This window comes from Lissotriton helveticus, chromosome 5_1 (genome assembly GCF_964261635.1).
Source record: "Lissotriton helveticus chromosome 5_1, aLisHel1.1, whole genome shotgun sequence".
In the NCBI taxonomy this organism is placed as follows: Eukaryota; Metazoa; Chordata; class Amphibia; order Caudata; family Salamandridae; genus Lissotriton; species Lissotriton helveticus.
Genome location: NC_136065.1, coordinates 646,480,755 through 646,496,788, shown reverse-complemented (window position 1 = coordinate 646,496,788; position 16,034 = coordinate 646,480,755). Strand labels below are relative to the sequence as shown.

General features: G+C 45.1%; 1 protein-coding gene across 6 annotated transcripts in view; it reads left to right on the top strand.

The window, feature by feature from the left end:
* EPHB2 (EPH receptor B2) overlaps nt 1-16,034 on the top strand; it is an 805,310-nt gene that overhangs the window by 332,688 nt on the left and 456,588 nt on the right. For all 6 annotated transcript variants that reach the window (XM_078643038.1, XM_078643040.1, XM_078643037.1 and 3 more), the window contains exon 3: nt 5,915-6,599. In XM_078643038.1, the coding sequence (XP_078499164.1) occupies nt 5,915-6,599 (685 nt within the window). The remainder of the gene's footprint in view (nt 1-5,914; nt 6,600-16,034) is intronic.

Below are 16,034 nucleotides of genomic sequence, written 5' to 3'. Positions count from 1 at the left end.
CGTTCAGACCAATCACAATCGCTGCTAAAGCAGCGTTGTAATTGGCTGACTGGTCGCCTGGGTGTTCTTCCGGCCAAGGCCGAGCGAGGGAGGATTAAAGAGTCAAGGAAGGTACGTTTTTTTTGGTTTTTTTTTATTCCGGCTTCCCCCTGCATCACTGCTTCAAAACCATGAAGGTTTATTATCAAAATGTAGTCAGTTTACAAACAACCATCATTTAGTAAAATCAATGTGTCCAAAAGCCGTGCTTATCCATATAATTGTGCAGTCTGAATTTGTATATTATAAAGAAGACAATGCAAAATATAACCAGATATAGACAACAAAATACAAAGTAGATCGGTTCCATAAAGGAGCTTCGCTAATCTAAGTAAAGCTTTGAAAGTGGTAAGGGAAATTTCAAAGAGGAAGGTGGCGGCATCACAACAACCAAATTAAGGTTCAAACATCCAAAAAGCTCAACATCCTGGGCAGGGGGAATCTGCAGACTTGAGGCAGGTCTTCTCTTATGGAAGTCAGGACAGGATCTGCTAAACGACTCCAAGAAACACACAGTTAATACACAGTAGAAAGCTGTGAATGCTCCATCCCAGCGTTACCTCATCTCCCCCCCGTTCTCGCTGCCTCCTGCAGCCCTTCTCAGCCGTGGGCCCGTCCGCGGCTCTCGTTATGTTATTTGCTTCACTCGAATGGCCTTGACAGGTAACAAACACCATATGTTCTTTGCCCTTTCTAAAGCAGAACCTCCCTGCAGTACAGAATGGTATGCTTCGAAGCTGCTTTCCATCATAGATTCACAACTGTAAGGAATCCTTGGTGTTTCTTTAGGCCATCGCCAGCCAGCATGATAACCTGCCCTTCCTTGTACAACGTTACCTCCGCCACGTTGTGGTGGGGGTGCATTTTCCTGTACCTAAATAACCTTGTGTGGTCGTTGTAGAAGATCCAGTGGCGGCTCCTCCGCTATGGCGGGGTAGCGTCTCCCCCACAGCTTTTTTGCAGTGACACTAAGGGAAAATAAAGTGATAATAACTTGCGTTATTTATCCTACTTTCGCCCGCTTTGCGTTAGGGGGCGCAGGGGAGGAGTGGTAGCACCCTCCTAAAGTGCGCAGTGACTGCTTGGCCGCCCCTTCGACCCTCTCAAAACAGTCTTGCGTACTCGTATGTTTTACATGCAGGCTGCAATACAGCTTATGTGGAGAACATACCCAGGCCCACAGCCAGCGCCTGAGTGCCGAAACACTGCGTTCAGACTAATCACAAAGCTGCTAACGCAGCATTGTGATTGGCTGACTGGTCTCCTGGGTGTGCTTTCGGCAAGGCCAAGCGAGGGAGGACTAAAGAGTCAAGGAAGTGGCGAGAAGGTACGTTTTTTTAGTTTATTTCAATTCCGGCTTCCCCCTGCGTCATTGTTTCGAAACCATGAAGGGTTATTATCAAAATTTAGTCAGTTTACAAACAACCATCATTTATTAAAATCAAGGTGTCCAAAAGCAGTGTATATCCATATAAGTGTGCAGTCTGAATTTGTATATTATAAAGAAGACAATGCAAAATATAACAAGATATAGACCACAAACTATAAAGTAGATAGGTTCCATAAAGGAGCTTCGCTAATCTAAGTAAAGCTTCGAAAGTGGTAAGGGAATTTCAAATAGGAAGGTGGCGGCATCACAACAGGCATCACAGCAACCAACTTAAGGTTCAAACATCCATAAAGCTCAATATCCTGGGCAGGGGTAATCTGCAGAGTTGAGCCAGTTGAAGTCAGGACAGGATCTGCTAAACGACTCCAAGAAACACACAGTTAATACACAGTAGAAGGTTTTGGATGCTCCATCCCAGCAACTTCCTCTGAACGGTCCAATCAGAAGGCAACGTTCTCCGGCAGCAGGTAGACTCCCCAGGTTACCAGTGTTGAACCAAGAACCTACAGCTGTGCTGTCTTAAAGTTGGCAACAGTTGGGTGTGCCTGGTACAATGGAAAATTCTGGAGCAGGTAGACAGAGCTGGTCTTATTTGTAGCCATGTTCCTCTGGAAGCAACATGGGGAGAGGCCCTCGACTTGGCTCAGTGAAGTAGTGTGTCTCTACTCCAGGCATCCCTATTTGAACCCATGGTCGTATGTTTGAATCCTAGAGGCCTTCCCAGCCTTGCATCCTCCGGAGATAGATAACAATGAGACCAGTGGGCTGGCTAACAAAAAACATTTGTTACACAGCACCAGGCTCCCCTCAGGGGGAATGTGTGTTTTACATAAGACATATGTTATTTGTTACACAGGGGATGAATGGGGTAGACTAAACCATTCAGAAGTCACCCACGGTGAAGGTACAGTGCATATATTTAACATAAGCTTTGGCAAAAGCGAAGGGTCTGGCCTCAGTGTGCTGGTGCATGCAAACCCTGGGTGTGCACGCCCGTGTTTGGACAGTTAGCACATGTAAGCCAGACCTATTCCATTTGCCAATGCTTGCGGTTGCATTCATCTGCTTGGAGCACAGTGGTGGTGTTGTTTTCTGAGCTCGTTGTACCGAGTTGGATTTGTACATGAACAGAAACAACCAAAGCTACATTGTTTTACGGTTCACTTTTAAAATGGCGCCTTATCTCGACGTTTAACGAAACGAAAGAAGAACCACGCACAAGAAACCTTTGATTTTTTTTCTCTCATGCTGACATCCATTGGGATGCACAGGGACGAGCAGGGCGAGTTACTGTAACCTGTTATCTGAATACACTTTCTTTCTGGGCAGCCAACCAAACTCCTTGTTGCCTTTGTTAGCGAGCCAAAACATCATATTAAATCACAGGGCGCTGCTGAATGAAATCTTTGTGGGGTGAAGAGGCTTTTTAGCCTCTTCACCTCCGGCCTGATGATCCGAGGCGCGGAGATGTCCCTTGTGGGAAGCCTCGCTGATGGGAGTCCGCCTCGAGCATTCCGCAGGCTTTAAGTAATGCAAAGTGAGCCTGAGCAGCTCGGATGCCCCAAGGCTTACTCTTAGCCCATGACGTGATGGTCTCTGACTGGGAAAGATGGCGCGAGAGCTGGGCGGCTCTATTTGAATGATGCCCTCTGTTTGTCCAGGCCTCAAATTAAGACTCCATTAATATTTAAGAATTCATGGCTTAATTTCAGGGCTTCATTTTCGATAAACGTTTTGTAAATAGGTTTACAAGCGAATCAGGGTTTTAGCTGGTGATGTGGTGGACCATGTCACCCATACACTCTTAACTAGTGTGACCAGAATTTTAAAGCCAAAAACCGGGACACTACTCAAAGATAGAAGAAGGACTACAATTTTACTTCAAGTGAGCGGACAGAACAGCGCTCCTCAGTAGAGAATTACAGAACAGGAGGTTAGAACATACATACAAGGCAATTTTTTAAACAAAGTAGCCCTTTGAGCTGTATGTTTTCAAGATGGCGCACCTGGAAAAATATGCCATAATTAAGGTGCGCGTGTGTGCATGAGTTCAGCTCTGTGCAGTAGCACCTTTCCATTGATCCTTCTGGTTATGACAGGTAGCCTCTTTGATTCAAAGGTTCGACTTTAATGTTATCAGACGACAACCCCCCCCCCCCCCCCCCTCCCCCCCCATCAACACATCTAGTCCTGGGGTTTTCTTTAGCAAACTAGCACATTCTGAGGATTATATGTGTAGTTTAGTAGAAAGTAGTAATGAGTGTGGGTAGGAAAAGAAAAACATGTGACTAGGCCGGGTTGGTCTTTACTTGTTGAGGCACACTGGGCCTTTGTTGAGGCACACTGGGCCTTTGGCTTCGGAGCTTTGGCATTGGATTGGGCAATATTGTGCTACTGTAATAAATTGGACATGAGCTCATTAAGAAAATGTGGATCTTGAGCTCTCATGGAAAGGATTGACATTATTTTTAGGGTCCATAACCAGTTTTTCAATTCAAGCAGGGCTTTTTAAGATTTGAGATTGAAAATATGGGACTAGAAATCCAGCGTAACGCCAACAAATCAATTGATCGACTGTTCACGGACATCCATTGGCTACTCAGTGTGCTTGCATATGTGAAGATATAAGATATTGTTTCCACAACCAACCATTGTATCACGCAAAGGGGTAGGTAGTCTTATCTGCAGGACGTACACCGAAACTGTACTCTCACATGTATGATGCAATGAATGATGTTTTGCCCTAAGGTTTTGCATACAATTCCCTATTTCATTACCTATATATTGGGCACATATATACATAAATGTGTATGTTCACTGAAAAAACACAGTTGAAAGTTAGCTGTGGTTCATGCTGCTCACCACGGTTTGACATTGTGGCCAGATCTTTTACTGTGCCACTGGCAATGTGGTGTATTGAGCATAACATGCGATTGGAGTTCTAGCATGTGTTCCATACCATAATTGGCAGGGGTAGTCCAGGTTTGCGTTCTTACTGAATTGTAACGAACCGTAAACTGTGTTTTTTCCACTGAATGTCTATGTATTTTTATGTTGCACTTCATTCAACTGCCACATACCAGTTTTGCGCCGTACTCGGCCTTCAGCCTTTGGCCATGCATAGAGGGAAAAGGCTGTGCGTTTAACCCACCACAGATGGTTGGTTGCAAGTCCCTAGGTATGGACAGACAATGCACCCAATCCACAGCGGGCACTTAACCCACACTGCGCGCGGTCTTTGGCCATTCACCGACGAACTGGCTGTAGTGCCTGACCTATGACCAGACCCAGAGTACTTGCCTGTTCCTCTTAACAGGGTCTTTTCTAAACCTTTGTTTTTTTTTAACTTAATTTGTGGATTTGATTAAAATCACTATTCTTTGAGAAAATGGTGCCTTTTTTACAGATACAAAACGGCTTCTAATTTATTGCAGTTTTCATGAAAATCACAATTTTAATATGGCAAACTCATTTTTTTTGTCTTTCATTCCAATTTTCCTTGCTTCTGAGTTCCTACTAGTACTCTGCTAAAACCAAGCACCTGTCATAATGCCTCCTTTGTTGTGAGCATTTTTTTTACTGTGCAAAAATAGTCTTCTGGGCCAAATCGTGATTTTCAAGATGGCAAAAACAACATGTTTGATCCTCTTTATCATCCAATCATACCTGTCAAATAATTAAAATCATGATTTTTTGAAATTGTGATTTGTAATGGCCAAGGTATATAAAAGTGTTAACCCTTTAGTGTGTGATTAATAGTTTGTATGGCTGAATGAACTCTTGCACCCGAGTGTACTTTGAGTTATGGATGGGGTCCTAGCCATAACTTGTGAATTACAGTGTGTTTTTGGATTCAACCATTAATGCATTTTAAATGTATTTTATAGCTTTGTAGAGTGTAATACTCTATTTATTGACATTATTTTTGGATGTGGGTACAGGTCATGAATCATATGAACCCCCTCCTGTCTCTCAAAAGTGGCATTAGATAGCGTATTACTTTGCACACCTGCATGTGTGGGTTATATCCTACTGTTCTTTCATGTACATTAGTTATAAATATTATTATTACGGTGACGCTGAACACAATCTCATCACATAGACCCTTATTGTGAAGCTGGTATGGTTTAGGTATGATCCAGGTCTAGAAAACCCAGAAAATGCAGCTCTATTATGGCACAAACATGGAATTTATACTTTGCACTGCAGCCCAAAGGCCACATTTATTTTCACCATCATAGCATAAGTAGAAAACATCATATATAAATATATATATATATATATATATTAAACATGTCGGTCATATATATATATATTAAACATATCGGTCATCACTTACATATTGACATGTTAGATCAGTTTCACATTATCACATAGCCATTGGCTTTCTTTCATAAGAGTATATATATAATGGAAATGTATGTATTCATATTTTGGCTAATAAAGTGCCACCTCTTTAAAGTGCCTGTCTATTTCCCTCTGCAGTGGGAAGAAGTAAGTGGATATGATGAAAACATGAACACCATCCGGACATACCAAGTATGCAATGTCTTCGCTTCTAGTCAAAACAACTGGCTTCGGACCAAGTACATCCGCAGGAGAGGGGCTCACCGTGTCCATGTGGAGATGAAATTTTCTGTGCGTGACTGTAGCAGCATCCCCAATGTCCCTGGATCTTGCAAGGAGACTTTTAACCTATATTACTATGAGTCTGACATTGACTCAGCCACCAAGACCTCCCCAAACTGGATGGAGAACCCTTGGGTAAAGGTGGACACAATAGCAGCCGATGAAAGCTTTTCCCAGGTGGATCTTGGTGGTCGGGTGATGAAGATCAACACCGAAGTACGCAGCTTTGGTCCTGTTTCCAAAAATGGCTTCTATTTGGCTTTCCAAGATTATGGCGGCTGCATGTCTCTCATCGCTGTCAGGGTGTTCTACCGCAAGTGCCCTCGAGTGATCCAAAACGGGGCTGTATTTCAAGAGACTCTGTCTGGGGCAGAGAGTACCTCTTTGGTGGCTGCGAGGGGGAGTTGCATCCCAAATGCAGAGGAGGTGGATGTTCCTATTAAGCTGTACTGCAATGGTGATGGGGAATGGTTGGTACCGATCGGGCGCTGCATGTGCCGAGCAGGTCATGAAGCTGTGGAGAACGGCACTGTCTGTCGAGGTAAGGATTTCAGAGTTTGATCGAACTTGGGTACATCTAATGGAATTTATGGCCTACTTCTAGGGTTCACTGTTCCATTAATTTTTTGTATTTAACAGTATGATCCCTTCTGATGAATCGATTGGTTTAAATTGCCATGTTATTTAACTTTGTTAAATGTATCTAGAACCAAATGACTTTTGTTGATTCTTCTATTCGAGAGCTGGTAGGAGAGGTTATCGTTATAATATATTGCGTTGACTATATGCGCAAGTAAGTTTCCTATCAGAGATCTTCTCAGAACATTTACATTCTTCATTTAAAGAGACACTGGAACATTGTAAAGAAGTACCTTCTTTGATAAGTCTCCAAATTATTTGGACAACTAGGTGTCCCTCATCTGATACCAATAATTGTGTTGAATAGATAAAACTGATGCGAAGATGTAGTTACAAAACAGATACATATGGTAGTGGATATCAAATTCTTGTGTGTACTGTGGCAAGGTCTACTCAAGTTAGTCGCTCATGCCCTTTTCTACAGTGCATCTCTGTTAATTAAGCATAGTTTGAAGCACTTAATTTAATATGAGGAAATGAAAATGATAAAGCAATGATTTGAGATCAAACCTCAAGCACGTAAGTCTAATGCTCTCTTTCATACTCGCGGCTTGTTATCATTTGTTATCATTTGTTCACAGGAGGGCTTGCCTGTAAAACACTGTAATAGATAAAACCAAACTGTTTTTGTTTCAAAACCCTAAATTATGCAGTTCACAATAAATACCCATACTCTTTGCTTGACTATTAAAACTTTACTGCTTCATTATTTCAACTAATTTTGTTGCTCCTAATATATCTCCAACAAAACCATCCCACATTAGTTAACCTAGAACACATGAACACTTTGTGGATCACGTCTATAGATTTCACAGGTGTATAGATGCCATCGCTGTATTTATCGCCCAATAGGCCTTCTCCGTATCTGTAAATGTATAAATCCAATTTTAAATTGGATTAGAATATTACTATTTCATTTAGTGACTGCAAATAATATTCCATTTTCATTGCAGTTAATCCTGACAGTCTCATGCTTTTGCACTTAGAAGAGTTTTCTACATCCGATTTAAATATCCTGTTGGCAACAACAGATTTAACCCCAACCTTCATGCTCAGTTTATTATGGTTCCTGCTAATTAATTCTATTCAAATCCACTTATAATAGCAATGTGACTCCCTGTAAGACCCGAGTCATTTTCAAGGAGTAAATCTTTTGTTATTCTCCTAAAAGAAGGTTTCACTTTTACCTGATCCTAAATGTATGTGTTTCAAGATGAGGTTAAGGTATCTCAGTTCTGCTGTTTTGCATATCCGCTATTAGCCTTTGGAAGTCAACCTACCACATCACCATTGTACCCCATATTGCTAGAAATTTGAAAGTTCTGCTGTTTAAATTGAGTGAGCGCCTACGACTGAATACACAAGGGAAGATGTAAGTCAGTTTCCAGTCGTCGTTCCAAAAAAACAAACAAATATCCTTTAGTTATTTGATCTGACACCCAGGCTCACTGTTTATTTCTATGGAATATAAGCAAAGTTTGAAAATAAAGATTTAAAGGCAGTTTTTTTTACTCAAAATCTGTTTTATTGAGTTTTTGATAAAGTATTACAAGAACATAAAAAATACATTGCAAAGCTTCACATTGCAGTCGAAGCAGGTCAAATAAAAAGCCAGAGCAAGAATAGTTGTGCAGAGAAATATTCAACATAAGAATCAACGGCATTATCATGTAACATGAGTAGTGGTCCGCAAAGCAAACACATTTTGTGCATTGATGTGTACTGCCTAAGAGACTAGGAGGAGGATGTTGAGATGTTGCCCTCCAAAGAGGGTTCCCTCCCCAAGGGACGGGATGGGGTGTCTCTTAAGGTTGCCCTAGGCTTAGAAGGAAAGCAAGTGAACCCAAGTAAGAAGCAGGGACTGGGCGGCAACAGACCTTCTCATCTGGGAGGGGGGGGATTAGGGGAGGAGACAACAAACCTAACATTGAAATCTATGGGAGGGGCAAGAAACGGGAAGGGGAGCTGTGGAAACAAATGAGTGAATTAGAGTGAGAGGAGGCAGCACTGTGGGGAAAAGAAGGGGGGCATTGAGAAGTGGGACCGACCCCAAGGGTGGAAGTGTCCTCTATCACCTAGTCAGATGGAAAAGGCTACAGCGAGGCCTCCTTCCACTCAGTCACCTAGTCAAATAGGTGAGGGCGCGAAGTCGAGTGGTTGAAAGCCTAGAAATTCAAATCTAGACATCTAATCAATTAGGGGCTGCCAAAGGCACATGCATTTCTTTTTAGAGTTAGCTAATTTGTGGGTCAGTTGTTCCAGTACTAAGGTGTGCCAAAGCTTCATGTACCGAGAGGCTATTGGAGGAACCGTTACATGACGTCCGGGCCAGTGCAATCAGCTGTTTGGCTGCAGCCGTCATATGTTGAGTCAGGGGCCAGTCTGTACGTGTCATTGCTTTAAGTGCTGAGGGACGCAGCCTAATATAACCCTTGCTGTAGTCGGCCGGGATTGGATAGCCCAAAACGTTTTGATATGCTTTAGGATTTCTTTCTAGAAAAGAGCGATGAGTGGGCATGTCCACCATATGTGTTGACAGTCTCCCTTCAGCTTCCCACAACGCCCACAAGCTGGCAATGCGTTTGTGTAGATAGAGTGTAAGTGGGCCAGGGAATGGTTCCATTTGACTATGAGCTTATAGGCCATTTCTTGCAAGGGATGCTCCTATAAATCGTTGGAATATCATCCCACGAGGTTTCCCACTATTTACCTGTAATGTCTTGAGTGCAGCATGATTCACACTTCTGTTGATATAAATAGCTGGGTAAGAGATGGGACTGTTGTAGCACAGCATACATCTTGGACACTAGTCTGCGGGTGCCCTCAAAGTTGTTGACAGGGGATTCAAAAGGAGTGAGGGGGCGTGTAGCTGCTAAAGCGTTAGAGGGTGTAGGACCCAGTGGCGTAACTGGAAGTATTGGTGTCTGGTGGCATCAGAGAGTTGGAACTCAGCCTTGCAATGCTCAAAAGATTTAATGAATTTGCCTGGCAAAAGATCTTGCAATATTCTGCATTCACCCTTAACCCATGCTGGGAAGGAATGTCAGGGGAGCGCGGTGTAAAATTTGGATTATGTGTAATGGGGGTATTTGGAGAGGGAAAAGTAGTGAGGTACCTTTGAAGTGCAAGTCTGTCCCACACTTCAGAGACCGTTTACGTCGGAGTAGCAATATATGCACTCCTTAGGTGCAAGTTTTATGGGAGCCAGGTCAGATCCCAAAGTGGTCTACATGCTACCGATCTGCCCATATGCACCCAATATTGTTTCACTCTCCCTCATCACCCATTCCGAAATAAAGCAAAGGCGGGAGGCCTGTTAATAATCTTGGAATTTGGGACACGCCAAGCCGCCCGCGGTCTGGGGAGCATAAGAAGGGCATTGGAGAATCAAGGTGTTATCCCCCTCCAAATAAAGGTGTGCAGGTCCCCTTGTAATGCCTTAATATCTTCCGTGGGGATGGGTGTGGGTAGGGACAGAAATAAGTATAAGAGCCCAGGAAGAATATTCATCTTAACCACATTGATGCGTCCTAGCCAGGAAATGTGGAGAAGGTGCCACCATCAGATGTCTTCAAGGATTGCTCTGCGACAGCGGGACCAATTGGCCTTTGTCCATGTTTTAAGGGTGCTAGGTATTGGACAGAGTGTGTGGTCCACTGGAATGGGGCGAGGGTCTTTAGGTGTGGGAGACAGTCCTGCGGGACTGTGAGGTTGAGTGCCTCGGTTCTGAACATATTGACTTTATAACCCAATACAGATTCAAAGACCGGAGGACCCGTACTGCAGAAAGGGAGGACTCAGGCTTAGACAAGGAGAGGAGTAAATCGACGGTGAACAATAGGACTTTGTGGTCCTGTCCGCCATTGGCATGCCCACAATATAGCTGTTTTGATGGTGAAGGATGGACCCGGCCGAGTGCCTCAAGCGATAGGGAAGGGCCGCGTCGACTGGCAGGGCCAGACGAATGGTCGCTGTTGGTGCTGTGTAAGAAGCCATTATCTTATTCATCAAGTTGAGGCCTAGTCCAAGTTTGCGCAGGACCGATCCTAGAAACTTCCAGCTCACCCTGTCGAAAGACTTCTCAGCATATAGGAACAATAGGAGAGTTGCAATATCATGTCTGTGTGCCTTCTTGACCCGATGTGTGAACTGACCAATGTTGTTCAGACCCTGTCTATGTTTAATCAAGCCCACCTTGTCTGGGTCTAATGGGCTGGACAGCAGTGCCGCGAGACACTTGGCTAGCATTTTGTGTAGATTTTTGGCATCTGTGTTTATTGGGGCTATAGGGCGAAAGGAAGAACAAAGAGTCTGATCTCTACCAGGTTTCAGGATGAGGACAATTTTAACTGCATACATTGTGGTCATGAGGACGGTGGTTAGAGAGAGAAAGAGTTGTAGAGCTTGAGAATATGGTCTTACAGCTGGGGGGAAAAAATTGACTAAAAAACGAGTCAGGCCGTCTGGGCCTGGTGTTTCCCCTTCGGCAGCTCTTTGAGGGCTTTCCCGAGTTTGTCCAATGAGAAGGGTTCCTCCAGAACGCAAATGATATTAGGGAGCACAGGTGGACACAGGCAGTCTGCCAAGTTAAAATCAATGGCAGTTTGATCTTCACTCCCTCTGTATATAGGTTTTGATAAAATGTTCGAAAGGCCTCCTGCTTGTCCGGTTCCCTAACAGCCCAGCCCAAATTCTCCATTTGAATCTTTGAGATGTGAATCTGGGCCTGTTCTTGTTGCCATTTGTGAGCTAAGAGAGTGTCAACCTAGTTGCCCCCTTTGTAAAACTTTTGTTTGAGTGCCAGGAGTGACTTTTCAGCCTTGTTTGTACATAGGACCTGGAGTTGACACATCAGGATAGCTAGTTGCTGCTTAGTGCAGGTATTGGGGAGTTGCTTGTCTTTATGTTCAAGGGAACTGTGGTTGGCCTTTATTAGGCGATCCTGGTGTGCCCTGCCTATGGAAATGTAGGATATGATGCCGCGGATGGTGGCTCCAAAACTGCCCCATAGTGTGTGAAGGGGAGTATCAGGGAGCAAATTGAGTATAAAGTATTGATGCCTCTTTAACTGAAGCCCTGTCCACTGAATCACAAAGAAGATGAGAAGGGAGAGGCCAATGCTGAGGGGCATGGGGGCCGTCAGGGTGTTGTGTCTAAGTGAGTTCTATATGTGCGTGGTCTGATATTGAGATGTTAAATATTCTGACAGGATTCCAAGCCTCTCAGGAGGGAGTGGGAAATAATGAGGTAGTCGACGTGGGAAGAAGAGAGGTAAACATGGGAGAAAAAAAGAGTAATCTTTCACGTCTGGGTAGAGTTAGCCTCAAGCGTCAACCAGTTCTGCTTCAGTTAACTCCCTTCTGAGCAGTCCCAACATGGCTACTACACCGTGAAAGTGTGTTGCGCTTTTGTCAAGGTCAGGACCCCGTACTAGATTAAAATCATCCCATCACAAGGTCCCCTACCGCACAGTCCAATTGCTTCTTGAGTAATTGTCAGAGGAAGGCATCTTGTGCCTGATTAGGGACATTTACGGAAAGTCAAGGTGTCTCTTTTCCTCTCAGCTGTTAATGCTAGGTATTGCCCATCTAGGTCCCTAGATAGTTTCCCTACTCTGGAGTAGAAGCCCTGTTTGAAAAGGATAGCAACCCCAAATGTCTTAGTGTTTGTGTAAGCCCAGTGTTGAAAGGCAGTATGTAGGGTGAAGCATGCAGCGGCAGACTTCCCTGAGAAGATGGTGTCTCCTGTAAATAGATTATGTTGGGATCCTGCTATAGCAGATATCTCTATACTTGGAGGCCCTTATTGGGAGAGTTGTGCGCCGGACATTTAGAGAGAGGAGTTCAACGGCTGCTGTGGTACCCAAGAGTGTGTATGGGAGTAGAACAAAACTGTGTTAGGGTTGACACCACCCTAGGTTCTGGCTGTGCAGCCAGTGAATGAAAACACCACAATGAGTTGCCTCCTTGAGCAGGGGATCTTTGGGAGACTTGCATGGGTGGGGAAAAGTGTTGGAAAAACTAAGGGGCCTACAGGGCCCAACTATGGGAATCACTCCATCCCGAGATGAGTGGGAGGGACCACCTCATCTCTTTTGAGGTGTAACCCTCAACGGAGAATGATCCAGTAAAGGGGGATGATCTGTTCAACAGTATAAAACAACCTGTAGGGGAAAGGAATGGTTAGTTATAGCAAACAATACTCAAGACAAGTTGGGTCCGGCTCCAGTCCATGGGCCCAGCCATGAAGGAGAAAGGTTGTTGTGTAATTTGTATGGCCTGTAAGCATGGATGAGCCGGGTCTATAGTGGAGACCAGTGGGGTCACTGGTCATCAGTTGAGTTAGAGGGTTCTGTTTCATGTTTTGGAGATGGGCGATGATATCTTCTTTAGTGGAGGGGGAGGCTGCGGCTGCAGTGTAATGGCTTGAGGATTTCCCCCGGACAGTTCTACATGTGGGCCTCAAGTTTCCGGAGTCACTGGATTGGTAATAAAGGAAGGCCCTCGCCACGAATATCATCCGTCAAGTTGAGCATGATTTTTGCTTACTGTAGTGAGAATTGTCAGTTACTTTCCATGCCATTGGAAACATAGGCCAAAGGGGTGAGTCCACTGATATTTGATGCCTCGTTCCTGCAGTTTTTTGGTGATTAGTTTGAAATCTCGCCTTTTTTTTAGTGTCAGTGGGGAGAGGTCTTGAAACACTTGCATTGTATGGCCGCAGAAGAAAATGTCCACCTTACCCCGCACTCGAAAATGGCCTGCGTTTCCTGAAAAAAGTGGACTTGAGTCAGGATATCAGGGGACGTCTAGGCAGATGGCCGAAGGTGCCACTCTGTGTGCTCTGTCCAGGATTAAGAGATGGCCTTTTTCCATGGATGGCGGTAAGGAAGTCTTTGGTGAATGTCATCACCCCCAGCGCCATGCAGGATACCCTTTATACAAATGTTATTGCAGCGTCTGTGATTTTCTAAATCCTCCTGTTTCGCCTGGGGGTCTGTGCATTGTTCCTCCAGAGCGGTCACACGTTTCCACATTGATTCCTGGTCTTCTGCCATGGTGGCCTCAAGGTCGCCTGCCCTCTTGCCGCTTAGTTCAGGGGTCAAGCATTACAGCCAGTGAGCCCCTGGGACCCCTCCACAGCCCCCGGGCCCTATAAAAACAGTGTTAGGCTCTCATTGCTCCACCTGTCGCTTTGGCTCCGCAGCTTCTGTTCCACAGGCCCCTATAGAGCCGTGCCTGCCCAGGTGGTAAGGGTCCTCAGATCCAGGCAGCATCTCCACGCAGGTATGGGCAGTCATGGGCCCACTGCAGCAGAACCAGCAGATATCTGCCTCAGCTGTGCCCACCAGTCCAAGGCAACTAGGCCGCTCAGTGCTGGGGCCCCAGGCAAACGTTACAGGCAGAGAGGAAGGCCGCTCTTCCTCACCAGTGTTTCAGTCCTCTGCACCACTTCACCGAGCGTGATGCTGTGCAGTTTTAAGGGCTCCCAGGCACAAGTGGTTGCAAGGGGGATTCCAGATGCCAGGGGGGCTGCGTCAGTATGCTGACCTCAAGCCTCATGAAGGGGTGAACAGGCCCAGGCCTCCTCTAGACCCCACGAGCCAGTTGGCAGCGGCAGTCACCTCCGAGGGGATCCCAGTAAAGTCTCTCCGTGGCTGCGTGTTTCTCGCGGGCCGCATCGCTAGATCCACGACCACCCCTGAGGCCGTTGAAGTTGTGGGAGAGGCAACACCACAGCAACTAAACAAGATGGTGCCTCCCCTCTGGAGCTGAGCCGCACAGAGCAGAGCTTCAGTCGATGTGGACGAGTTGCGTCTTACTCTATTCCCGGTCAGGCTCCGCCATTATCACAGTCTTTTAAGGGAGGCAGGAAATTAAAAAATTTGTCTCAGTTCAAATATTTTTTTTTTATGCCCCATCCAAAAGATGGAATGTCACTTTAAAGACGAAAACTGTTAACTGATGGCATTTGTTGAACACGATAATGACTATTTTCCATGCTCATGGAATCATGAGGCAGGAAACACCATAGATCTCCTTGCTATCAGGATTGTTCTGAGTATCTGAATAACCATCCTTACTGTTGCATCAGTATCAGTATCGTCTCTGTTTCCTCCTAGTCAGACATTTATTGCAATTGTGCCACTTTTTGGACCCGAAAAAACTATGCAGAAGTATCACTGCTATGAATTCCTTGTCCAGAAGACCGTTTTCCACAAATTCTTCAAAAAAGCCGCTCAGACCCTGCGGAAGACGTCCTACCTAACCTCCTTTCAGAACTTCTCAAAGGTTTTGTAGTTGCTGCTCCTAATGTCGAATGGCGGCTGGCAGGGAACGGGGGTGGCGTGGCGGGGGTGACAAAAAATAAATTGTTAAAACCCACGTATTTTTTGCCGGCCACAGTCTCTTCTCTGCTTCAGTCCCTTTCCAGGCCACCTTCTCCTCAGCTTCGGCGAAGCACACAGGCTCCCTCCCAAGCATTGTGATTGGTCTGAGCTCTGTAGTTTGGCGCTCAGAGGACAAATGCAAGCCTGTGCATGTTCCTCACCAGACTGTGTAATGCAGCCTGGTGGGGAACATGCCAAGTGCGCATGACTGTTTACCCGGCCTAAGAGGGCGGCCAAACAGTCATGGGCACTTAGGTAGTGCAAATCACTCTTTCCCCCGTAAACTAGACCCATAGTGAAAAATAAAATAATAATAACGGGGTTATTATCATTTTATTTTTCCTTTCTCCTGCTCTATGAGAAGTGGGGTGATGCTCCTCCGCCGTAGTGGAGGAGCTGCCCCTGCGAATGTCCCTTTCTGCAATGTAATTAGCCTAAAGCACTTCCTGCCCCTCATATTATGATCTCCGAGGGGTAAGATCTGTGAGACTAGAGCATAGGTATAATGCTGAGGGGAGATTGGAATAAAAATATAAATGAGAAAAGTTCCAGACAAGGTTCATCCCTGCCACCCTGCTGTGATAGTTCTGGAACAATGACAAAGCCCTCTACAATACAGCACTCCAGCCCCTCATTCAGAGTCTAAACCAAATCAAACAAGTGACTTGGTCCTAATCCCTGTAAAAACACTTAACATTATGCTGCATAGACACCGCCAGCCCTATACAGTGGATCAGCCATTGCCTTATCTACTCTGCTTTGCCCTTCATCTGTGTAGCATCTAGATTTTTAGGGGAGCCCCCTGCAGGTGTTTTGAGTCCACGTCTTATTGGCACTTTCTGCATATAGCATTAACCCCCGCTCAAAGTCAACTGCTTCATGGTATTATTATAAAAAGAGGGTAAAAGGTATGGAACATCTTGGATACACAGCCTTGCCAGAATCAAT